The sequence below is a fragment of the Podarcis erhardii genome (genome assembly GCF_964252035.2).
Source record: "Podarcis erhardii genome assembly, chromosome: 2".
Taxonomy (NCBI): Eukaryota; Metazoa; Chordata; class Lepidosauria; order Squamata; family Lacertidae; genus Podarcis; species Podarcis erhardii.
In genome coordinates this window covers 124,988,637-125,015,480 of record NC_138498.1, presented here as the reverse complement: position 1 = coordinate 125,015,480, position 26,844 = coordinate 124,988,637, and the positions used below count along the sequence as shown (strand labels likewise).

The 26,844-nt window shown below is 42.1% G+C and overlaps 1 protein-coding gene across 1 annotated transcript; it reads left to right on the top strand.

The window, feature by feature from the left end:
* Positions 1–591: 591 nt before the first annotated feature.
* On the top strand, positions 592–23,529 carry LOC309335245 (vomeronasal type-2 receptor 26-like; the record flags this gene model as incomplete). The annotated part of the gene is made up of 6 exons (XM_081850119.1): positions 592–758; positions 3,532–3,823; positions 7,529–8,311; positions 20,866–21,096; positions 21,980–22,106; positions 22,631–23,529. 6 exons carry the CDS (start codon positions 592–594, stop codon positions 23,527–23,529), a joined length of 2,499 nt encoding a protein of 832 aa, XP_081706245.1.
* Between the last annotated feature and the right edge of the window lie 3,315 nt (positions 23,530–26,844).

Below are 26,844 nucleotides of genomic sequence, written 5' to 3'. Positions count from 1 at the left end.
TGCACCTGCTCCTAGAGGAGACCTTTCTTCCCCTTACAATTATCAGAACTACAGTGATCTATTCTTATCCCCCATGAACACCCTTTGAATGCTGCCTTTGGGAACAATAACACAAACATCACAATCAAAAGCAGCAGGAGGTTATTTACTCCACCGTGCCTGAGAAGTTAGATATATAAAATATCTTGTGTGCCACAGAGTCCTTGCAGTCAAGATATACGTCAGGTGAAAGGGTGTAGGGGATAAGTCCTTGTGAAGCTTAATCAGAACATAGGAAGCTGCCTTCTAGCTTAGTACTATCTACTGAGTGGTGGCAGCTCTCCAAGTAGAGGACATCCTCAGCCCTACCTGGAACAGTTAGGAACAGTTAGGAGAGGTAGAACCTGGCACTTTTGGGTGCAAACAAGTGCTCTAGCACTCTGTTATATCATGTCCTCTTTGTCTCTGAAACTAGAGCTGGACACGTCTTTGCAATAGTTTAGGCATCTTCTGATAAGCTGGTTATGAAATTGAGAGAAACAGAAGGGAAGTGTAGCAGGTGGATTCAGAATGATAACCCTGCTCTTGTTCCTCCCTCTTGTAACCTGCGGGATGCAGCAGAAGGCGAAATGCTCACTGAATCTGATCAGGGATATCAATTATGCTTTGAATTATTACAGGCCAGGAAACCATCTCATTGGTGGAATTGTATCTTCAAGATTCAATGGAGATCGTTTGCACTTCATCTTCTCCAGCACCCCCTTGAACTATGTTGAAACGTGAGTAATGTGTTGATGTGTTTCTGCTACACTCCAGTTCTCTTGATGCACCTGGGTCAGCCCCTCTGAGATGAAAGTGACTGAAGCCAGGGTGGGTCTCTGCTGGAAGTCTATGGGGTCCTGGAGGTGTATGGGGTGTGGCTGTTGCAGGTTTTCTGTAGTTAGCAAAATGAAATTCATTCTCTCATTGTGTCTCATGGAACCTTGGAGCATTTTTGGGCATGAAAACTTTGGAGTTCTCCCACTCTCAACCCAATAAATTTTTCTAAAAGTTTATGAATTAGAAGATGGAGATGAATGGGAGATTGTTTCTCTCACTCAGAAAAGTGAATGTTGAAAGGCAGACTTGTCCTTTATAGCTGGGTGGAATGATAAATGGGGAGAACAATTTTCAATGCACAATTATCTTCCCCAGGCACAAAGCAATCTATGCAACTTAAAACTGTAACCCTCTACTATGCTTAGTCAGGTGTTCTTCTCATGCTTTGATTCCAAACATGCCAGCCATTTTATGGGAAGCAATGTTTGTGAGATGTATAATGCTTGGAAAAGACCTTAGATACAGTGGCAGCTACTGACCACTGGACAAAGCGGAGCCGGACTTCCACAAGGCCGCTGAGTGTGAGAGATTTTATTTTAAAAAAATTAGAATAATTTATTTATAAAAGGATAAAATATAAAGTAGGATTTCCCCACAGGGTAAGTTTAGCATGTGGAAATGGATCCTAATACTGTCCACCTAACCAAAGGCTTTACTGTATGTATGTATTCTCTAAAGTTGCTCAGCTCGGGAGATTAAGACCCCCAGTAGGTCTCCAGTGTCTGATAAAAGGTAAAGGTAAAGGTACCCCTGCCTGTGCGGGCCAGTCTTGACAGACTCTGGGGTTGGTGCGCCCATCTCACTCAAGAGGCCGGGGGCCAGCGCTGTCCGGAGACACTTCCGGGTCATGTGGCCAGCGTGACGAAGCTGCTCTGGCAAGCCAGCACCAGCGCAGCACACGGAAACGCCGTTTACCTTCCCGCTATAAAGCGGTCCCTATTTATCTACTTGCACCCGGGGGTGCTTTCGAACTGCTAGGTTGGCAGGCGCTGGGACTGAGCAGCGGGAGCGCACCCTGCCGCGGGGATTCGAACCGCCGACCTTTCGATCGGCAAGCCCTAGGCGCTGAGGCTTTTACCCACAGCGCCACCCACGTCCCCCAGTGTCTGATACTTGACAATAAATAAGCATGCTGGTATAATTCCAGGTTTGGAATTCCAAAGCCACCTTCCTTAATTTGTGATGGCATTTTCTGCAATGATATTCTCAGTACATTTGACCTCCAAAGACATTTCCTAAACAGGAACTTTATCTTTTGGAAATATGATCGGGATATAAAAACTGGAAGTCTTCTCAGAATATAAATAAATCTGGGATAATGTTCGTTTTGAGAGAGTTCACCCTTCCCCAAAGGATAAGGTTTAATGACTCCCATCTATCAATATTTGAGAAGCCTCTTTTGTCACTTTTTGGATTAGTTGCAGTTTCTGAGCCACCGTCAAAGGAAGCTCCATGTAGAGCACATTGCGGTAGTCCAAGCGGGAGGTAATCAAAGCATGCACCACTCTGGTGAAGCAGTCTGAGGGCAGGTAGGGTTTCAGCCTGTGTACCAGAGGGAGCTGGTAGACAGCTGCACTGGACACAGAATTGACCTGCGCCTCCATGGACAGCTGTGAGTCCAAAATGACTCCCAGGCGGTGCACCTGGTCCTTCAGGGGCACAGTTGCCCCATTTAGGACCAGGGAATCTACCACACCTGCCCTCCCCCTATCCACCCCAAAACAGTACTTCTGTCTTGTCAGGATCCAACCTCAATCTAGATTCAGGTAGGTAGCCGTGTTGGTCTGACACAGTCAAAATAAATAATTTTTGTCCAGTAGGGCCTTAGAGACCAACTAAGTTTGTTCTGGGTATAAGCTTTTGTGTTCATGCACACGAAAGCTTATACCCAGAACAAACTTAGTTGGTCTCCAAGGTGCTACAGGACAAAATTTATTTATTTATTTATTTCAACCTCAATCTGTTAGCCATCATCCATCCTCCAACTGCCTCCAGACACTCACACAAGACATTCACCACTTTCACTGGTTCTGATTTAAATGAGAGGTAGAGCTGGGTATAATTTGCATACTGATGAACACCCAGCCCAAGCCCCCGGTGATTTATCCCAGCGGCTTCATATAGATGTTAAAAAGCATGTGGGAGAGGATGGAACCCTGAGGCACCCCACAAGTTTGAGCCCAGGGCATGAACACTCACCTCCCCCAACACCACTTTCTGGACACGGCCCAGGAGGAAGGAGGCAAACCACTGTATAACAGTGCCCCTAGCTCCCAGCTCCTCTAGACAGTCACAAAGGATGTCATGGTCGGTGGTATTAAAGGCTGCAGAGAGATCCTGCAGAACTAGAAAACAGCTTTCACCTTTGTCCCCAGCCCACTGGAGATCATTGATCAGCGCAACTAAGGCAGTTTCCATCCCATGACGAGGCCTGAATCCCTATTGGAAGGGATCAAAATGGTCCGCATTCTCCAGTCATGACTAGAGTTGTTCAGCAACCACCCACTCAATCATCTTGCCCAATAATGGAAGATTTGAGACTGGGAGGTAGTTGGACATATTGGCCAGGTCAAAATGTATTTTAAGAGTTTAGTATTACAGAAGTATAGGAGAAGTATATACTTTCAATTTCACTGAACTGAATGTCACTATGTGACATAATTCTTTTTGCAGTTCTGTGAATAAGAGGGCATGGCAAATTCTTAGCTGCTTGCTGGCTGTTCAGGATGTCAATCATAACCCCAGGCTCCTACCCAACATCACCCTGGGCTACAGCATCTATGAGACCCATTTTGATGGAAGAATCACTTCTGATGCCCTGACAGATCTGCTTGCTGGTGGGAAAATCAATATTCCAAACTATACCTGTGGAAGGCAGAAAAAGTTACTGGCTGTTCTTGAACGGGGTGAATCCGACATCTCCATGCACATTGCAGGCATGTTGGGCATCTACAAAATCCCACAAGTAAGAATGGGCTTCAAGTCAGGCACACCCCACATTTGCCATCTCATGAAACAACAAATTATGCTGAGGATACTATAATCATTTTAATAAATAAACTGAGCAAAATGATAGGAAGTAAAGGACATAATGTTAAATGTACGACTGCTTTAATATAAATACAGTGGTACCTTGGGTTAAGTACTTAATTCGTTCCGGAGGTCCGTACTTAACCTGAAACTGTTCTTAACCTGAAGCACCACTTTAGGTAATGGGGCCTTCTGTTGCCGCCGCACTTCTGTAGTACTATTTCTGTTCTCATCCTGAAGCAAAGTTCTTAACCTAAAGCACTATTTCTGGGTTAGCGGAGTCTTTAACCTGAAGCATATGTAACCTGAAGCGTATGTAACCTGAGGTACCACTGTACTCTTCAATGTGCATTAACCAATCTTTTCCCCTGTCAAATCTACAAATAGTGTAATAAAAAGCCATGCTAAAGGTGAAATAATACTTGGAGGTGACTTCAATGGTATGATTTCATGATTTCATCTATGATTGACATATCTCAAAAAAGGCAATCTAGCAAAGACCTAGCCAAGGAAATGCAAGAAAGCAAAGTGGCTACCCAATGAGGTCTTACAAATAGTGGGGGATAGAAGGCAAGCAAAATGTGAAGGAGATAGTGAAAGATACAGGAAATTGAATGCAGATTTCCAAAGAATAGCAAGGACAGATAAGAGGTCCTTCTTAAACGAGCAATGCAAAGCAATAGAGGAAAACAATAGAATGGGAAAAATCAGAGATCTGTTCAAGAAAATTGGAGATATGAAAGGAACATTTCGTACAAAGATTTCCTTTTTAAAAAAATAATATTTATTCGAAGTTTAAAAGTTACAAAAAGAAAAAAAGAACAATACCAAATACAAAAAAAGAATACAACAACAACAGAGAAAAAATAAAAAATAAAAATACATTCTCTTAAAAAAAGAAAAAGAACAGATTAAACCTTTATATAACTTTCTTCCTTTACTTCTTTCCTTGACCTCCTCACACCTCCCAGTTTTGTATTCTAGTTCAAATCGTTGTTTCAGCAAATCCTTCCAACCTAATTTTCATTTAAGTAATTTAATTTAATATGTTATATTTTAACGTCCTCTCTTTTGTCAATTTCATCAACTCATTTTTACTTAATCCTTTATATCATTTCTACCAAAACCACCTAACTTTCTTTTTCCAACATCTTTCTAACATTCCTTAATTTTACAATATTTTTGAAGATATACTTTAATTTTTTTCCAATCTTCTTCCACTCTAATCTAATCTAATCTAATCTAATCTAATCTAAGATTTCCATAATAAAGGACAAAAGTGGAAAGGACCTAACAGAAGCAGAAGACATCAAGAAGAGGTGGCAGGAATACACAGAGGAATTATACCAGAAAGATATGGATGGCTCGTACACCCCAGATAGTGTGGTTGCTGACCTTGAGCCAGATATCCTGGAGAGTGAAGTCAAATGCGCCTTAGAAAGCACTGCAAATAACAAGGCCAGTGGAAGTGATGATATTCCAGCTGAACTATTTAAAATTTTAAAAGATGACGCTGTTAAGGTGCTACACTCAATATGTCAGCAAATTTGGAAAACTCAGCAGCGGCCAGAGGATTGGAGAAGATCAGTCTACATCCCAATCCCAAAGAAGGGCAGTGCCAAAGAATGCTCCAACTACCGTACAATTGCACTCATTTCACACGCTAGCAAGGTTATGCTTAAAATTCTAAAAGGCAGGCTTAAGCAGTATATGGACCGAGAACTCCCAGAAGTGCAAGCTGGATTTCGAAGGGGCACAGGAACCAGGGACCAAATTGCAAACATGCACTGGATTATGGAGAAAGCTAGAGAGTTCCAGGAAAACATCTACTTCTGCTTCATTGACTACACAAAAGCCTTTGACTGTGTTGACCACAGCAAACTATGGCAAGTTATTCAAGAAATGGGAGTGCCTGATCACCTCATCTGTCTCCTGAGAGATCTCTATGTGGGACAAGAAGCTACAGTTAGAACTGGTTTCCCTCCTTATTTAACTTATATGCAGAATTCATCATGCGAAAGGCTGGGCTGGATAAATCCCAAACCGGAATTAAGATTGCCAGAAGAAATATCAACAACCTCAGATATGCAGATGACACAACTTTGATGGCAGAAAGTGAGGAGGAATTAAATAACCTTTTAATGAGGGTGAAAGAGGAGAGCACAAAATATGGTTTGAAGCTCAACATCAAAAAACTAAGATCCTGGCCACTGGTCCCATCACTTCCTGGCAAATAGAAGGGGAAGAAATGGAAGCAGTGAGAGATTTTACTTTTACTGCAGATGGTGGGAGCAGTCACAAAATTAAAAGACACCTGCTTTTTGGGAGAAAAGCAATGACAAACCTAGACAGCATCTTAAAAAGCAGAGACATCACCTTGCCAACAAAGTTCCGTATAGTTAAAGCTATGGTTTTCCCAGTAGTGATGTATGGAAGTGAGAGCTGGCCCCTAAAGAAGGCTGATAGCCGAAGAATTGATGCTTTTGAATTATGGTGCTGGAGAAAACTCTTGAGAGTCCCATGGACTGCAAGAAGATCAAACCTCTCCATTCTGAAGGAAATCAGCCCTGAGTGCTCACTGGAAGGACAGATCCTGAAGCTGAGGCTCCAAGACTTTGGCCATCTCATGAGAAGAGAAGACTCCCTGGAAAAGACCCTGATGTTGGGAAAGATGGAGGGCACAAGGAGAAGGGGATGACAGAGGACGAGATGGTTGGACAGTGTTCTCGAAGCTACCAGCATGAGCCTGACCAAACTGCGGGAGGCAGTGGAAGACAGAAGTGCCTGGCGTGCTCTGGTCCATGGGGTCACAAAGAGTCGGTCACGACTAAATGACTAAACAACAAAGCAAGACCTTTAAAGCATAATGGAAGTAAACAGCTTAATAGATATTTGGAGATTCTAACATCCTACTGATAAAGATCTCGCTTTCTATTTTCATGTCCACAATTTATATTTTCATAGAGATTTTCTCTCATTGATTCATGCCCAGTAGCAAAGATGACTAAAACTGAAATCCACCCAATGACTTATGCTGATTTTGCCCCTTTATAAACTTCCCACTGATAAAATAACAAGTTAATACAACAGTCTACAAATCTTCCACACATACCCCAAACCACCTAGAGTTCAGAAGCTATAATTATATCTACTCCTAACAAATGGACCTAAACCAGCTGAATCATATAGAACAACTTCTTTGCTTAATGAAGATGCTGAGAGAGAGCTGTTCCGCCTGGCCTTTGGTCTGGACTCAGTCTGACCCTTATGTTTCCCTCTCCTTATGGTTTTGATCTATGGGCCACTTTTAAAATGAGGCTGCATTTTAAATTGCATTTTAACCTGTATTTTAAATTGGTTCACACACCCCCATTATGTTTTTACTGTAATTTTACTGGTGGTAGCCACCCTGAGCCCGGCTCTAGCCGGGGATGATGGGGTTTAAATATGATGATGATGATGTCCGCTGTAATTGCTAAGGTTTTAAGTGGTTTATACATTGCTAAGCAGTTAAGTGGTATATACATTGCAAAAATAAAATAAAAATTATTTCAAATAAGGTTGTGGTTGATAATTAAATTTGTAATCCAATATTTGTCCTGAAAAGCAAAGCATCAGTCTCTTTCCCTTCTCTCACCAGCTCAGTTCTGGCTTTGTTCTTCATGATAAAAAACAATCCCCTTTTGTCAACTGGATGGTCCCAAGTGAAGAAGCTCAGTGCCAGGGGGTAGTTGAACTCCTCCTGCACTTCAGATGGACATGGGTGGGCCTCTTTGCTTCAGACAATGACAATGGAGAAAAGTTCTTGAGCACCTTGACACCTCTGATGAGCAAAAGGGAAATTTGTGCTGCCTTCACTGAAAGAGTAAAACAGAAAACTTCCTTGTGGTTTCCTCATGAGCCATCTGCCCTGTGGAGACAAGTCAATGTATTTGTTTACTATACAGATTCTCAGTATGGATTTTATGTTATCATAGAGGTACAATATTTCTTTGAAAGGACACAAACTGGGGGGAAAGTCTGGATCACCACTGGTCTTCAGGACAACATTTTGTTTTATGAGACAGAAGCCTTCCGGCATGCCCATGGTTCTTTGTCCTTTGTAATGAAGACCAAAAAGGGGGCAAAAAAGGACTACTATGACCCAATAGCTTCTGCTTCTTGGCGGAAAGCATTTGTATGTTCATATTTAAAGCATGCCTTATCTGTGAGGAGTTGGCGAAGATGCAGGGAGAAGGAGAATCAGATGCTGCTGCCCCAGGAGGAGATTGAAGGAATCCACTCCCAAGACAGTTATATCACTTACTACAGTGTCCAAGTTGTGGCTCAGGCCTTGAATGCAGCCTATTCATTCAGATCAAAGCGGAGGTTGATGGTGGGTGGAGGAGACAAGATGGAACTTCAAAGTCTACAGCCATGGCAGGTATGGCCTCTTCTCATATATATATATATATATATATATATATATATATATATATATGTAATATATTTTAGTTTACAAAAATACATGCATTATCTTTTTTTCAAGTTGTGCTTGTACAGATCTGTAGGAAAGTTTTGTTTCTGTAGGAAAGTTTCTGCTTCTGCACAAACCGTTCTAGGTTGAGACATTTTCTTATCACCCCAGAATGTTCAAGTTCACACTTAGTTCATACAAACATGGTATTCTGACCTGTTCTTAATGCATAGTTGATCACATTTATGGAACCTGATTGATATGTCCTTTTAAGTTTCACATTATCCATCATAAGTAATTGTTTTAGGTCTTGTTCTATTAATCACCAGTTATAATTTAATTGGGAGGTTTTCATGCCTGTCTAGTTCCGTGTTCCCTTTCCCAGCCTTTACTCTATTGGTGATTAATACCTATATGTATCCTTTGCTTTGTACTTGTATTAACCAATCAGCACCAAGCACATATGTGGCATGTATCCTTTGCTTTGTACATGTGTTAACCAATCAGCAACAAGCACATGTGTGGCAATGCTATAATATTCAATAAAAGGGACTCCCCGAGACATGCTCAGGAGGATGCCTCCCAGATGACACCACCCCTCGTCTGTCGTTTATTCCAACCCAACATCTGGTGACCCCGACGTGATCATTTGGTGTGAGACATTAGTGTTACATACAGGGTTAGGTTAGGAAGAAAAGAGGGGGGGGAGGAATGGTGGGTGGGGTGAGGTCAGGTGGTTATGCTTCTATTCTTCTGCCTAGTGTATGCGTGGGGTTTTGTGTCAGTGTCACCTGTGTGGGTTCTCTTACTAGTTGCTTGTTGTATTACCTTGGTGGTGAGAGAAGTCGGGCATGGCTTAGGGTGTGGTTGGTTGGCTCTCGTGAGATTTGGTTTTGTGCTCGAGTGGGGTGTGTGATACTTGTTCTTCTTTTCTTGGGCAGTGTATCTGATAAAGGGGAACCATACCGGGGTGAAGGTGTCCTCTTCTATTTGTCCCCGTGTCAGTTTCAGTTTATTGGTTAGTTTTTCTAGGAAAGCTATTTCCCATACTATTTGATACCATTGGTCCAAGCTTACTCCTGACAGGTCTCTCCAGTGTCTGGCTATGATGCTTCTGGCCCGCAACCCCACCTCCTCCCTAGCTGAGAAGTGGCTTTGTATGACAGAAACATGGAAAAAAATAAATTCAGTTGATCCAATCATTGGCCAAAGTTCCTTTTTATACAGAGAGGCAGTATAGATTCTAACACAGGTGGCTACAATTTCTGTAAATGTTAATGAAAGAGACCATATTTTCATGTTTAAAGAAATTAATGATGTACTTTTAAGAATTAACACATAATGACTCATAGGTAACAGCTGTAATCTAGTTCAGTATTCAAGCCTGATGGATGTAAACAGTGGCGTAGCGTGGGTTGTCAGCACCCGGGGCAAGGCAAGTAATTTGCGCCCCCTAACCCATGGATTTGCGCCCCCTAACCCGTGGATTTGCCCTAACCCCAGATGTTGCGCCCGGTGCGGCCGGCCCCCCCTGCACCCCCCACGCTACGCCACTGGATGTAAAGTATTAAGCAGAAAAATAAATCTAGTTTCCTTCTGCAAAAGAATTTTTTTGGCTTGTTCCATAGGTCCCTGATATGCCCAAATGACAAAAAATGTTAGAGCCTTGTCGGAATGCAATGCTTGTATAAAATGTTGTTCCAAAGGTGCATCGACAACTCCATTTCTGATTCGGGAATTATGCTCAGTTATCCTAACATAACCTAAGGTTTGGTAGTGTTTTGCATGTTTTGGGTGTGTTAGCCAGGGCACCTGGGTATCCCCTAGTTTGCCTTGTATTTCTTGTCTTGCTATGGGTTTGCTATTTTTGTAGAAGTCTGCTAGGTGGTATATATAAGCCTTTGGCTTGCCAGGTTTTTATCTGGAGGTTTTGTGCTGCGTGGTGAAATAGTGGGTGGTGAGCCAGGGGAATTAGTGCTGATGGCGTTGGGGACAGTTTACCTGCTTCTTCTTTCCATTCTTTAAGCATGGTCTGTGTGAACCTCTTTAGTGTTGTGGGGATTTTCCTTACAGTAGAACCTCTACTTACGACCGCCTCTACTTGGGCCCGATCCAAGTTGCGACAGCGGCAAACCCGGAAGTAAATACCTGGTTTGCCGCAATTTGTGCATGCGCAGAAGCGGCTGCTGCCGTCTGCACATGTGCCTGCGCACAGTGGCGCTTCTACCAGCGACCCGGATCGTCTTACAGACGGACCTCCAGAACTGATTACGTCCATATGTAGAGGTTCCACTGTAGTTTGTTTGGGAGGAATGGGTATGCTGTGGTGGAGATATTTTCGATTATGTCTCCAGGTGTATCCATTGTTTCACCTCGTCTTCTAGGATATACAGAATTATGTGGCGTACTTGGTTGGCAATGTAATATGATTCTATGTTGGGGATTTCCCATTCTCCTTCTGAGGAGGGGAGGTGCAGGTATATGGGGATTATTCTTGGTCTTTTGTGAAAGAAAAGAAATGAGTGTAGTTTTTTCTGCCATTTGCGAAGTTGGGCTGGGGGAATCCAGATTGGGAGGATTTGGAATAGGTAGGTTAATTTTGGGATGGTGATCATTTTGATCATGGCTATTTTGTCTGAGAGAACGAAGTTGGTGTTGTTCCATCTCCTCAAGTCTTTGTTGATTTGTCACCACAAAGGGTTGTAATTGTGGGGGTATAGTTTATTGGGGTTTCTGGTTATTTGTACGCCATGGTATCTGAACCTGGTGCAGCAAAGTTTTATCTTGGTGGTGTTAATGAATTCTTTCTGAGTGTGGGGTGGGTGGGTGTTGAAAAACAGCTTTGGATTTTGCAAAATTTACTTGTAGGCCCAACACCATTGCAAATGTGTTGAGTTCTCTAGTTAAGATGGTTGCTGTGTTTATGGCATCTGGTGCTGTGACCATCAGGTCGTATGCAAAGAGCCCTAATTTATAGGTTCTGCCTTTTATTTCCACTCGCTTGATGTCTGTGGCTGCTTGGATTCGAATTGCTAGAAGTTCCAGAGCCAGAATGAATAGGAAGGGAGATAGTGGGTATCCTGGTTTTGTGTTTCTTTGGATTGCTATGGTATTAGATTCCATACTGTTAGTCTTGCATTTTGCTGAGGCTCAGGACTATATTTGTTTGAGGATTTGTAAGAAGATGGGACCAAATTACATATTAGTTAGTACGGCAGGTAGGTATTTCTATTCTAAGCGATCGAAAGCTTTGAAGATGTCTAGGAACTTAATTATCAGGGGGAGTTTAGTTGCCTTACTGTGTCCAATCAGATTCAGTAGTTTCCTGATGGGGTCTGTTATATTGCAACCAGGGACAAAGCCAATGTGGTCTGGGACTATTAACTTGTGTAGGAATTTTTTAAGGCAGTTAGCCAAGATTGATGTGGATATCTGGTAGTCTTGGTTTATTAATGAGACTGGGCAGTGTGATTCTACGCTGAGGCTGTATTTGAGTGGTTTGGAGATAGAGACTATCTTGGAGGAGGTCAAGGTTTTAGGAATGGCGCCCCCTTTTATGATGTTGTTGAATAGGTGGGTTATGTAGGGCATCAGGGTTCTTTTAATTTCTCATAGAATTCTGCTGTAACGCTGTCTGGGCCTGGGGCTTTGGGTGGTTTCAGTTTTTTGAGGATCGTATCCATTTCCTCCGGGGTGATAGGACTGTCAATGAATTCCTGTTCCTCATCAGTTAAGGTTGTCATGCTCAGTCCTGCTAGGAATCTTCTGATATCCTCCTTGGGTGGGTTGTGGGAGGTGTATAGGTTGGAGTAAAATTCCACAGATTCTTAGGTTATTTCTTTGGGGGAGAATGTTATAGAATCATAGAACAGAATCATAGAGTCCAACCCCCTGCCAAGCAGGAAACACCATCAGAGCACTCCTGACATATATGGTTGTCAAGCCTCTGCTTAAAGACCTCCAAAGAAGGAGACTCCACCACACACCTTGGCAGCAAATTCCACTGTCTTTTTTTTTAAAAAAAATAAATATTTATTAAAGTTTTTGAATACAATACATAAATAATAAACAACATTACTTATATCATAACATAGTTTCCTCACTTCTTTGGACTCCCTCACGTCTCCCGCTCCCACTTACATCATTGAAAAAAAATTTCAAGCAAATTATCATCTTGTTTACAACCTTATATCCGCTCATTTAAATAAAATCTAACAGTTCTCCAGAAAGTTTATATTTTCCTTAATCTCACTTATCGTCAAATTCAGATCTAATTCAGTGGTGGACAATTATTTATGATCTAGCATCCTTCTTAACATTCAACCAAATTACAATATTTTTGTAGATAAATCTTAAATTTCTTCCAGTCTTCTTCAACCCTCTCTTCTCCCAGGTCTCGGATTCTGCCAGTCATCTCAGCCAGTTGCATGTAGTCCATCAGCTGCATCTGCCACTCTTCCAGTGTGGGTAGATCTTGAGTTTTCCAGTTCTTAGCGATGAGTACTCTTGCTGCCGTTGTTGCATACATAAAAAATGTTCGGTCCTTCTTTAACACCTTCTGGCCGACCATACCCAGAAGAAAGGCCTCTGGTTTCTTAGTGAAGGTATACTTAAATACCTTTTTCAACTCATTATATATCATTTCCCAGAAGGCCTTCACTTTAGGGCAGGTCCACCAGAGGTGAAAGAATGTTCCTTCACCTTCTTTACATTTCCAACATTTATTATCAGACAAATGGTATATTTTAGCAAGTTTAACTGGGGTCATGTACCATCTATATATCATTTTCATTACATTTTCCTTCAGAGCATTACATGCAGTGAAGTTCAGCCCAGTGGTCCACAACCTTTCCCAGTCCTCAAACATAATGTTATGTCCAATGTCCTGTGCCCACTTTATCATAGCCGATTTAACCATTTCGTCTTGTGTATTCCATTTTAACAGCAAGTTATACATTCTTGATAATACCTTAGTCTTTGGTTCTAACAATTCTGTTTCCAACTTCGATTTCTCCACCTGGAACCCTAACTTTTTATCATTTTTAAAAACTTCTTTAATCTGAGCATAATGTAATCAGTCTCGCACTTTATCCTTCATTTTCTCCAGACTCTGCAATTTCCAATTGTCTCCATCTTTTTCTAATATTTCCCAATATTTTGGCCATTTGGCCTCCATATTGGGTCTTTTTCGGGCCTTAGCCTCCAAGGGTGAAAGCCACCTCGGAGTTTTGTTTTCCAATAAGTCTTTGTATTTTGTCCAGACATTAAATACTGCTTTCCTGACAATATGGTTCTTGAAGGCCTTATTGATCTTAACCTTATCATACCATAAGTATGCATGCCAACCAAAAGCATTGTTAAAACCTTCCAGGTCCAGTACATCAGTGTCTTCGAGAAGTAGCCAGTCTTTTAGCCAGCAGAAAGCTGCGGCTTCATAGTACAACTTTAAGTCTGGCAGGGCAAAGCCCCCTCTTTCTTTCGTGTCAGTTAATATCTTAAACTTAATTCTGGGCTTTTTGCCCTGCCAGACAAATTTAGAGATATCTCTCTGCCACTTCCGGAAGCACTCCGTCTTGTCCACAATCTGCAATGTTTGAAACAAAAACAACATCTTTGGCAATACATTCATCTTAATAGCAGCAATTCGGCCTAACAAAGAAAGCTTCAATTTTGACCAGCTGTCCAAGTCCCTCTTAATTTCAGACCAACATTTTTCATAGTTATCCTTAAATAGACTCAGATTTTTTGCTGTTATATTCACCCCTAGGTACTTTACTTTTTTGACCACAGTTAATTCTGTTTCTCTCTGAAACCGTTCTGACTCTGTATCTGTCAAATTTTTTCCCAACACCTTAGTTTTCTGTTTATTTAGTTTAAATCCCGCCACCCGACCAAAATCTTGAATCAATTGTAGTACTCTTTTTGTACTAGATTCTGGCTCCTGCAGTGTCAACACTAGGTCATCTGCAAAAGCTTTAAGTTTATATTGTTTCGCTCCGACCTGAATCCCTTCCACCAACCGGTCCCCTCTAATCATATTTAAGAGCACTTCCAGAACCGAGATAAATAACAAAGGGGAAATCGGGCAGCCTTGTCGTGTTCCTTTTTCAATTTTGAACTCTTCTGTGACCACATTGTTAACTATCAATTTATTTATTTATTTTTCCAAAATTTTTATTAGGTTTTTTTAATAAAAAAGATACAAAGATAAAAAACAGCATTGTTTGTGTCTTTACAAAATTCCATAACATCTTCGGACTTCCTCGCGTCTCCTACTCGCACTTACATTGTTCATAAAATTTTTCAAGCAAATTACCATCTTATTTGTAATCTTATAACCAATCATTACAATATAGTCGAATAATACTCATCTAATTTAGTGATGGCCAATTGTTTATAATCAAGCATCCTTCTTAACATTCCATCAAATTACAATAATTTTGTAAATAAATCTTAAATTTCCTCCAATCTTCTTCAATCCTTTCCTCTCCCAGGTCTCGAATTCTGCCAGTCATTTCCGCCAGCTGCATATAGTCCATCAGCTGCATCTGCCATTCTTCCAGCGTGGGTAGATCTTGAGTTTTCCAGTTCTTTGCGATGAGTATCCTCATTGTTAACTATCAATTTAGCCTTTTGTTCTGAATATATTGCCTCAATCCCATTTTCAAAACCCCGTCCCACTCCCATTTCTTTTAAATTTCCCTTCATAAATTTCCAAGAGATATTATCAAAGGCCTTCTCCGCATCTATAAAGATTAGCACTGCTTTTGTGTTTATATCTGTTTGCAAGAGTTCCAAGATGTCAATAATGTTTCTTGTATTAGCAAACATGTGTCTACCTGGGAGAAAGCCTGCCTGGTCCTTGTGAATTACTTCATTTAAAACTTTTTTAAATCTACTTGCCAAAATGTCTGCAAATATTTTGTAATCCACATTTAAAAGGGAGATGGGACGGTAGTTCTTAAGTTGTGTCTTTTCGGATTCCGATTTGGGTATCAATGTGATAAAAGCTTCCTTCCACGATTCCGGCGCCCTCTTCCCCTCTATAATTTCATTGCTGACCTCCATCAGTGGTTGTATCAAGTAGTCTTTTAATGTCTTATAATACTTGGAGGTCAACCCGTCTGGCCCTGGAGATTTGCCCAGTTGCATGTTCTGAATGGCTTGTTCAATCTCTTGTCGTGTTATTTTACTGTTCAGGAGTGATCTATTTTCTTGTGATAGTTTTTTAAGTCCATTTTTTCCCAAAAATTGTTTAATCAACAACCTCATCCTGCGGCCCTTGAGTGTATAATTTTTTGAAATATTTCTGAAAACATTTTCTAATCTCCGCGGGGTTCTGAATGTTCCTTCCTTCAATTTCCAAATTTGTAACTGTATTTAATTTTTGTCTCTTCTTCAACTGCCACGCTAGCAGTTTCCCACATTTGTTTGCCGATTCAAAGGTTTTTTGTTTCATTAGTTTAATCTTCCACTCTATTTCCTGATTTATCAGTTTAGAATATTGTGCTTGATAAAGTTTGATTTCTTTCAGAATCGGCTGTGACTTCGGGTTTAATCTTAACTTCTTCTCTAATTCTTTAATTTTCTCCAAAATCTTATCTTTCCTCTCGTTTTGTGTCCTTTTCTTTACAGCATTCTGTTGTATCAAGAGCCCCCTCATCACGGCTTTGCTTGCATCCCAAATGGTTCTTTTTTCCACCGTAGTGTTCATGTTTATCTCAAAGTAATCCTTCAAAGCTTTTTGGGCTTTCTTAATGATCTCCTGATCTCGAAACAAATTGTCATTCATCTTCCATCTAAAGGAACCGGTTGGTAATAGTGTCATGTCCATTTTCAGTGCATTATGGTCGGAGCAGGTCTTTGGGCAGATTTCCACCTTTCTGACCTTGGGTGCCAGACCTCTAGTTATCCATATTTGGTCGATTCTTGTCCAAGTCAGCTGGGCTTCAGAGAAAAATGTTCCTTCTTTTCCCAAGGGGTTCTTCGTTCTCCAAATATCAATCCAATCCATATTGTCTGTCAATTCAAAAAAGGTCTTTGGTAGTCTGCCGTCTTTTGTAACATTTTGACTTTGTGACTTATCCATGTTAGTTGAAACAACCCCATTCATGTCTCCCATCATGATGATGTTGTTGTAGTCCAGATAGTCCAGCATAATCTCATGCAACTTCTTGTAAAATTCCGATTTCCCTTCATTTGGTGCATAAATTCCTAATATCAAAATCTTTTCTCCTTGATGTTGTACTTCGATTGCCAAAATTCTTCCATGTTCATCTTTAAATAGAAATTTAGGTGAAAGGCTCTTTCGCATATATGACCACACCTCTCTTCTTTACTCTGTCCGAAGATATGAATTCCTGGCCAAGCCTTTTATTTATTAATATTTTTCTATGGAGCCTAGTCACATGTGTTTCTTGTAAACAAATAATGTCCAATTGTTCCTTTTTTAATATGTGAAAAATTTTCCTCCTTTTTTCCGGAATGTTACAGCCATTTATATTCCAGCTCAAAAGTTGCAGAGACATCCTGAATAAATCTGGTTATTTTCCTTGGGGTGGTACTTTGTTCTCCGGGTCTTCAGGGTCCGAGGGTGCAGGTACCCCTGGTGGTTCAGGCCCCGAGGGTAGTTCAAGTCCTTTGTGAAGGTCCTCTCCATGTGCAGTCAGAAACTTATCTCTATCTTCCGGTGTTCTAATTTTAATCTTCTTCCCTCTAAAAGTGAAAGATAATCCTTGGGGAAAATCCCACCTAAAGATGATTGAGTTGCTCCTCAACAGTCTTACTAGTTCCAAATAGTCAGATCTAAGGTCCAACAGTTGTTTAGGAATGTCCTTGTAAATTTCAAATCTTTTGTCCAAAATGTCCAGTGACCTTCCGTAATGCAGGCCCAAAATCTTGTCCCTTTCCTCCTTTGATCTCAATGTTATCAAACAGTCTCTGGGCTTCTCCTTCTTTATCAGCCTGAAAGCTGATACGATTTTAAAGTCTTTTTCCTCTAGATTCCAAAACTTGGAAAATTCTTTAGTCAAAAACTCAGCTAGGTTGCCTTCTTCCACTTCTGATACCGACCTTATCCTTAAGTTGGTCTCCCTGTTCCGCAGTTCTATCATGGAAAGATAGGTCTGATGTTCACCTACTTGTTTACTGAGTGGTCTTACCTCTTTTTCTAACTCTCCCAATCTTTGGCTGGTATCCTCAGCCAATTTCTGATTTTCACCTGCAGCCTCCTTCAATTCTCCAATTGCTTGTGCATTCTGTGCAACTTGTCCAGTTAGTCTATTTAAACATTCTGTGTTCTGGTCAATTTTAGCTGTTTGCTGATCAACTTTTTTATCCAAAGATTCCAATTTTTCAAGAATTTTCTCTAAAATAGAGCCAGTTGCTCCTGAGGCCATATCTTCCAATTGTAATTCCTCAGTTTCTCCCTCCCCTGCCCGTGGCAGAGAAGCAGCTTCTTCCTCAGAAGGCAAAGTAGGCACAGATGATCTGCGTGCCTGTGAGGCTGCGGTTAAAGTTGTTGTTAGAGTTGTTTGTCTGGCTCTTGGAGCCTTTCTTTTTGCGCCACTAATTCCAAAGTTATCTAAAAGTCAAGGTCAAGCTGAGTTGTTCCCATGAGAAAAACAGCAGCCCAGATGGTAACAGTCAAACAGGAGGCCGGGAAACGGAAAGTAAAACAATGTCACTGCTGTAAGTCCCAAACCCTCTAGGGGGAGCTTAAAATGTCTTTAGGGAAGATATCAATTCCAATAAAATTAATAAAGTCTAATTCAATGTCCAGGAACCTTCAATAAAGCAGGTTTTAGCAGAATTAGTATTTAAAAAGCCACAATGTTTCAGGCAGTGCTTACTGGAATTCCAAAGGGTGCTTAAAGTAGCAAGTCCAAATTCCCTCAGATTGTTACAAAGTTTAAGTTCAAAGTATCCAAACCTGCAAGCTGACAGCTCAGTTGCTCAGGCAATTCCAGCACCTGGGTTTCTTGCTTAAATTGTAATCCAAATAGAAGAAAGGTATCACAGTCCCAATAGAAGTCATAAAATCAATTACTTAGAATCCTTAATCTGCTTAAAAGTAATTTCAGTGGGTGCTCAGATCAGTTAGATTAAAAGTTCGCTCTTTGCCTCCACTCCTCCAGCTCTTTACTTTGAAGTTCAGCAGCAGCGGAAGACGGACTTCCTGTTTTTCGTCACTCCGCTTTCAGCCAAATTCAATAATTTTAGATCTTAAAATTTTGTAAAGTCCTTATTACTCACGGGTTGTTGCTTTCCGAATCAAAAGTTGCAGGAAGAAAGGTCAGCGCTCACCAGCAGCAGCAATGCGGCTTCGCTCCGTTGATTGCGAGACGACCCACAGCGCCGCTACCCCCTCCGCGATCCGGAGCCCCTTACGGGGTCCCTTCAACGTTTCGGGGGCTGCTCCTGGCGCCCGCCGGGTCCCGAGACCACAGGCTTCTGCTGCCTGTGGTTTTCCAAAATGGGTCTCCGCTTCGCTGCAGCGGATGACCCGTTTTCAGCGGAGCTTCCCTCTCCCGACTAGGAAAGGGCAGCCATTGCCGTTCGCGCCGCCTCCGGAAGTCAGCAAATTCCACTGTCGAACAGCTCTTACTGTCAGGAAGTTCTTCCTAATGTTTAGGTGGAATCTTCTTTCCTGCAGTTTGGATCCATTGCTCCGTGTCCGCTTCTCTGGAGCAGCAGAAAACAACCTTTCTCCCTCCTCTATGTGACATCCTTTTATATATTTGAACATGGCTATCATATCACCCCTTAACCTCCTCTTCTCCAGGCTAAACATGCCCAGCTCCCTTAGCCGTTCTTCATAAGGCATCGTTTCCAGGCCTTTGACCATTTTGGTTGCCCTCCTCTGGACACGTTCCAGTTTGTCAGTGTCCTTCTTGAACTGTGGTGCCCAGAACTGGACACAGTACTCCAGGTGAGGTCTGACCAGAGCAGACCTTATGTTGCCCTCTTTTTTTGGTGATGCAGTGTATTCTTGTTTTGAGTGATTTTTTTCCTATACCTGCTTGCTAATAATTTGGAGTATTTCCCTCCATACTCATAGAAGCATTGTTTTGTGTATAACATGTTGATTATTTTCTTGTTGATTTCTAGTGAATCTAGTACCCTCCTTTTTTGTTCTATATGTTTAAGGAGTTTTCTAGCTCCTTTCTGTTTGTAGCGTGATGAGAGGGCCGTGATGTCTTGTTCTATTTTGCTCATTTTTGAGGAGGTTTGTTTTTCAAGGGATGCTTTCTCTTTTATGGAGGCTCCTCTTGCGACTGCTTTCATTGCATCCCAAAGGAGAGGGGTTGTTATATTGTCCATGTCATTTTCTTTCAAGTAGTTTTGGAGAGTTTTTGTGAGACTCCGTCTAATTACCTTATTTGTGGTTGGGATGGGACTGAAGGACCATGATGGGGTGGTTTGTATTTCTTCTCCTAACTTCTACTTGTTTGTTGATTCATCCAAGGGGATCGATGCTTGTGTGAGCAGAATGCTATCAAGTCTGGACTGTGCTGTGGTGCCTGGAATGGAATGTGTAGCTGGTGTATCCCAGGTGTTCTTTGCCCCATATGTCATAGACACCATATGTCATAGAGACCCCTGTGTTTTTTTAGCAATTTGTAAGAGTCCCTAATTTGTAAGAGTCCCTGAAGGGGCTGCCTTCAGAGGAAGGTTGTCCATGGTTTTGTAGGGTGGGTGTCTTTCAGGAAGATGCTTCTCATATTTAGGTTGAGGTCACACTCCCAGGATTGCTTCCCCTTTGGAGAAGGAGAGGAGCTTGTTTAGAGTTTTCTGGATGAACTCAAGTTGTTTTTAGTTTGGGGCATATAAGGAGCCAATTGTCTTTTTGTCTTTTAGCACTGTCGTGGCTTTGAAGTTCAGGTCTCTACTGAGTATTATGGCTACTCTGAGGACCTTTCCTGAACCAGGTGCAATCCATTGTTGACTGAAGCAGGGATCACCCAGGAGTTTGCTTCCTTTCGGTGGATTGTGTATTTCCTGTAGGAAAGGAATGTGTGGTTTCATGGTGTTCACATACGAGGTGATGCGTTTTCTTTTGATAGGGTTTCCCAACCCCCTCACATTTAATGTAATTGCTTCTAAGCTAGTCATATTGCTTATCTACTTCATAGGATGACTCCATGCCAACCCATCTGAGTTGACCTGTGTCTCTCACCTTGTGTTTTCTATCAAACCTATTAAGTTGTGCTGACATAAAGTGTGATGGGTGGGGAAGGAAGGGTAGAATTAGATATGGGTTAAAGAGTGGGGGGTAGGTTACAGAAATGGCCTCTCGCTTTTGAAGATTGTCATTTATTTTCCAACTCTGGAATAATCATAATAGGAACATACTCTACAGGTGTCTTGGAAAAACTGGGACAGCTCATTTTCTTCTCATGTGTGCACAGCAGCCATGTCCCCATATGACAAGTGAAGGAATATCCAACCAATGATTTCCACCTCCAAATGTCTTTATAATCAATATATGCCATCCAACGTGGTTTTCTCTGTTGTTCTAGCTTCATTCATTCTTGAAAGAAGTCCAAGTGTCTTCTAATACTTCGGCTGATGCACAGTACTTGGATGAGAATGGGGCACTGGTCATTGACTTTGATATTGTGAATTGGGTGCTGTTCCCTAATAATTCTCATGCTGGTGTGAAAATTGGAAGCATAGAGAGACAGAAGTCCTCAAATCTAAAGTTCACCATTAGCCCAGAAACAATAGTATGGCCCACACTGTGTAAGAAGGTAGGAGAAATGTTACATGCCTTTTTAATACGTATCTATGATATCTGCTACATTCTAACAACTTGTTGAACATTACATATGAGGCTTTTATTGCAGTCATGGACACTTCCCTGGAGCTAAATCCCATTGAGCTTAATGGATCTCACTGTTGTATAAGCATGTATATAATCTGACAATAAATAAGAGGCTTACAAAATGAATTACAAAATGAACAGCTGTAATAAATATTTATTCACCCAGCTGGGAAAGCTTCCTAAAATGAAAATGGAAAGTGCAGATATGCCTCACAAGAAAACTAGGTGTCAAGTTCTGCACCTTTCATGCCAACCTTAACAACACCATTTAGCCTTTGAAGCAAAGCAGAAATCAGTCAGTCCAGCCTTATTTCACAACCGTACCAACACATAGCAGGTGTGATGGCAACAGTGTCAGGAGTTGTTTTAGTGCCCCATTTTGTAGGAATGGCTGGTTCAGTGTAGAAAAGTGCAGTATATCAATGTTAAAGGGAAGAAGCAGAAACACTACAGAGATTTCACAGCCATGCTGCTCTACAGAAAGCAAAAAAGAAATCACTCCTAATTGGTCCTGGGCTCACTTTGGGCAATTGGAAGTAAAGATGCATTTAATGATTCATGCTTTATTATATTTTTATCTTTGTGGGAAGCTGCCCAGTGTGGCTGGGGTAACCCAGCCAGATGGGTAGGGTATAGATATTATTTTAGTGTTAGTGTTAGTGTTAGTGTTAGTGTTAGTGTTAGTGTTAGTGTTAGTGTTAGTGTTAGTGTTAGTGTTAGTGTTAGTGTTAGTGTTAGTGTTATTCCAGGGATCCTTCCAATACTGAACAATCCATTTCCTCAATGTTCTTTCTTCTGTTTATTTCCAGACCACGCCTCATGCAAGATGCACCAAGAGCTGTTGCCCTGGATTTGCCAAGAAGATTCAGGAAGGGAAACCTCCATGCTGCTATGACTGTGCTCCCTGCTCAGAAGGGACAGTCTCCACTCAGGAAGGTATGACACAACGCCAGTGGAAAGAAGCTATGCATCGAAGGTTCTCTACTAGAGAACACAGTATACCTGAAGGACCGTCTCCAACTCCATCGTTCTGCCCGTACACTGAGATCCAGCACCGAGCACCTTCTGGAGGTTCCCTCGCTGCAAGAAGCCAAGTTACAGGGAACCAGGCAGGGGGCCTTCTCGGTAGTGGCACCCACCCTGTGGAACGCCCTCCCACCAGATGTCAAAGAGAAAAATAACTACCAAACTTTTAGAAGACATCTGAAGGCAGCCCTGTTTACGGAAGCTTTTAATGTTTAATAGGTTATTGTATTTTAGTGTTTTGTTGGAACCCAGCCGGATGGGTGGGGTATAAATAATAAATTTATTATTATTATTATTATTATTATTATTATTATTATTATTATTAATAATAATTTCTTGATCTCTCCCATATGCCAACCATTCCCCACAATTATAAGACTGCTCTAGGTGTATGACTAATGTTAGGATAATGATGTCTCTTTTACTCTGTGCAGATGCCAATGAATGCACCAAATGTCCAGAAGATCAGCACCCAAACAAGGAGCGAGATCAATGTGTCCCCAAAGCAATCACCTTCTTGTCCTATGAAGATTATTTGGGGATCCTCCTGGCTTCCTTTGCCCTACTCTTCTCCTCAACCACAGGCTTTGTTTTGGGAATATTCATGAAATACAATGAAACTCCCCTAGTCAAAGCCAATAACAGAGACCTCTCCTACATCCTCCTCTTCTCCCTCCTGCTCTGCTTTTTGTCCTCTTTCCTTTTCATCGGCCGGCCAAGGAAAGTCACCTGTCTTCTCCGACAAATGGTCTTCAGCATCATCTTCTCATCTGCTGTCTCTTCTGTGTTGGCAAAAACCACCACTGTGGTGTTGGCCTTCTTGGCCACCAAGCCAGGGAACAGGCTGAGGAGATGGCTGGGGAAGAGTCTGGCCAACTCCATTGTCATTTCCTGCTCCACTGTCCAAGTTGTCATCTGCATCACCTGGCTGGGACTTTCTCCTCCATTCCCAGACTCTGACATGAGCTCCTTACCTGGAGAGATCATCCTGCAATGCAACGAAGGGTCTGTTGCCATGTTTTACGCTGCCCTCGGCTACATGGGCTTCTTGGCGGCTATCTGCTTCACGGTGGCTTTCCTAGCTAGGAATCTGCCTGGGGCCTTCAATGAAGCCAAGCTGATCACCTTCAGCATGCTGGTCTTCTGCAGTGTTTGGGTGTCCTTTGTGCCCACCTACCTGAGCACCAAGGGGAAATACATGGTAGCCGTGCAGGTCTTCTCTATCTTGGCGTCCAGTGCTGGACTTCTGGGCTGCATCTTCATACCCAAGTGCTACATTATTATACTGAAGCCTGAACTGAACACGAAGGAGTACCTGACGGCAAAAAAATAAATGGAGAGAGTGAGAGAGATTGTCCATTTTTCCTTTTATCTGTATTAAAAGCATTTTACCTTTCAACATTGCTCCCTTCTAACTTTAGTCACTCTGCCCTTTCTATTCCTCAACTGTCTCATGGCTCTGAGTCCTGGAAGACCTGCTCCCTGCCTTACAGGCCTTTCCCCACCTGACCTAGAGGGGTCCTGGCAAAAAAAGCTGAGGCTGCTAAACAGAATTTTGGATTTGGATCTTGTTTAAGGACTAACTGACTTTCATTTTTTCTTTCCAGTAGCACCTTAAAGACCAACTGAGTTAGTTCTAGGTATGAGCTTTCGTGTGCATGCACACTTCTTCAGATACACTGAAATAGAAGTCACCGGACCTTTCTATATAGTGAGAAGGTGGGGAGGGGTATTACTCAGAAGGGTGGTGGGAATGGGTGATTGGCAGATAGCTGTGATGAGCCTGTTGACGACTCTTAACGACTGCAATAGGTCTAACAGGAAAAAGCAAGGGGTGAGAAGGTGAAAAATGGCTTTGTCATGTATAATGAGATAAGAATCCAATGTCTTTGTTCAAACCATCAAATTATGCCATTATGCTATCAAATGCCAACAGTGTCCTTCAGCTCTCTATATTGGACAAACAGCTCTCTATATTGGACAAACAGGCCAAACCTTACGCCAAAGAATAAACGGACATAAATCCGACATCAGGAACCACAAGACAGAGAAACCAGTAGGAGAACACTTCAATCTCCCAGGACATTCTATACAAGATCTCAAAGTAGCTGTTCTATTACAAAGGAATTTCAGAAATAGACTGGAAAGAGAAGCTGCTGAATTGCAACTTATCACCAAACTTAAAACTATGGAGAGACCTGGTTTGAACAAAGACATTGGATTCTTATCTCATTATACATGACAAAGCCATTTTTCACCTTCTCACCCCTTGCTTTTTCCTGTTAGACCTATTGCAGTCGTTAAGAGTCGTCAACAGGCTCATCACAGCTATCTGCCAATCACCCATTCCCACCACCCTTCTGAGTAATACCCCTCCCCACCTTCTCACTATATAGAAAGGTCCGGTGACTTCTGTTTCAGTGTATCTGAAGAAGTGTGCATGCACACGAAAGCTCATACCTAGAACTAACTCAGTTGGTCTTTAAGGTGCTACTGGAAAGAAAAAAAAATTTATTTTGTTTTGACCATGGCAGACCAACACGGCTACCTATCTGTGACTTTCATTTGTGTGGGTTTCTGTTTTTGCTTCTGTGGTTTGATTGTGGATGAGGAGGGGGAAGGGGGGGGATAGAGAGATTATTCATCTTTCCTGAGGATGATTGTCTCTATATCACAAAGACCTGAGTGGAAGAGTGAACAGGCTGGAGTTGGTTTAACCCAGCTGTGCCCACCTGGTTATTAAGTGCAGCATCAGGGCAGATCTGAGGGTCAGGGAGACGGAGTTGCTGGGTCTAAAGAGATCCCATCTCTCTGTCCAGAATGTGTGCTCCTCTTTGTCTTTTAAGAGGGCAATCAACATGCAATTGCTGCAGCTAAAGCTGCCTGCAACCTTTGGCAAGATGGCAAACATTGTGCAGGAACCGCAGGCGACTGCAGCTGTTCCCTCACTCTCCATCTTGAGAACGTGTCGTTGGGGCTGGCTACAGCGGTCCTCCATCATAAGAAGCGTGCAGACAGGACAAATAACTCCTCCCAAATAAAACCCCTAGGTCTCCCCCAACAAACGTTTGAGACTAGCTCCCCTAAATCTGTTTCAGTGTATCTGAAGAAGTGTGCATGCACACGAAAGCTCATACCTAGAACTAACTCAGTTGGTCTTTAAGGTGCTACTGGAAGGAATTTTTTTATTTTGTTTTTTCCCCTAAATCTAAAAGATGGATCAAACTACGCTGCCCTGCAAGCTCTGATAAGCTCCTCCGACAGCTAATCACCTACCTCAACAGAAACCCTGCCCCCTCTGACTTTTGCACAGGGAGAGCAGCTAATCAGCCACAAAGAAACACACACAGGAGGAAACCCTTTTTGCTCCTTCTTCAGCTGCTGCCCTGCAAGCTCTGTTACAATATATTATCACAGCTGCAAGACCTTTACTTGAACAAAGATTCAAGGGCACATAATTAAAAACATTAGAATAATGGCCTTTAAAGCTAACGGATTTAGCTGAGATGGCAAAATTGACACGTTCATTAAGAGAAAACCCATTGTTAACATTTGTTAAATATTGGAAACCTCTCATAGACTTTTTGCCTGAAAAACATTATGAAATAATGACATCTGGATTTTAGGGTTGAAGATAATGTTTGTTTATAGAAAGTGGCTTTGTGGGGGAAGGGGGGGATAGAGAGATTATTCATCTTTCCTGAGGATGATTGTCTCTATATCACAAAGACCTGAGTGGAAGAGTGAACAGGCTGGAGTTGGTTTAACCCAGCTGTGCCCACCTGGTTATTAAGTGCAGCATCAGGACTTCCGGAGGCGGCGCGAAACAGCGATGGCGGTCCTCTTCACTCTCTGAAGAGGGGCTCCGCAGAAAAGGGTCGCTCGCTGCGGCATAGCGGCGACCCGTTAGGAAAAACCACGGGCAGAGGGAGCCCGTGGCCGTGGGACTCGGCGGGCGCCAGGAACCCCCCCAGAAGTGACGAAGGGACCCCGTAAGGGGCTCCGGAGCGCGAAAGGGGGAGCGGCGCTGTGAGTTCATCGCTCTTTCTGCGGGAGGCGAAGCCGCGCGGCTGCTGCTGATGAGCGCCGACCTTTCTTCCTGTGAACATCAATTTGGCAAGTAACATACCCGTGAGTAAAGTGAACTACAATTTGGACTTAAAATATTTTTTTTCTCCGGGTTTGAAAACGGGAGACGAGTAAAAGGAAGTCCGTCTCCCGATACTGCTTACAAGATCAAAGCATAGACATAGAGGAGCGCTGAGGCGTTTAAGGGAACTTTATAAAGTGGAACTATTGTGCATTTACAGAATTTGCAGTCTTCTTATTCAAAAGACTAAGAGAGATCTTATCTAAGCCTACGGGACTTGTATTTGGAACTTTGTTTCAAGAACGCAAGTCGTCGGGCTGTCAGTGCGTAATTGAGCTGTCAAACTGCGGACTACAGTAACAAGATTTTAAGTTGCTACATATATTGAGATTTCAATGTTTAAAACACTGTTGCAGATACCTCTCTGGCTCCTTGTGGCTTTAGTTTAAAAAGTAGAGGACTCTGCGAATCTTCCTTTTGTCTTGGAATTACAAATTAAAAAAGAGATCATAGAAACTTTAAATGGCGGAAAAATCCTTTCCTTCCTTGAAATTTTAA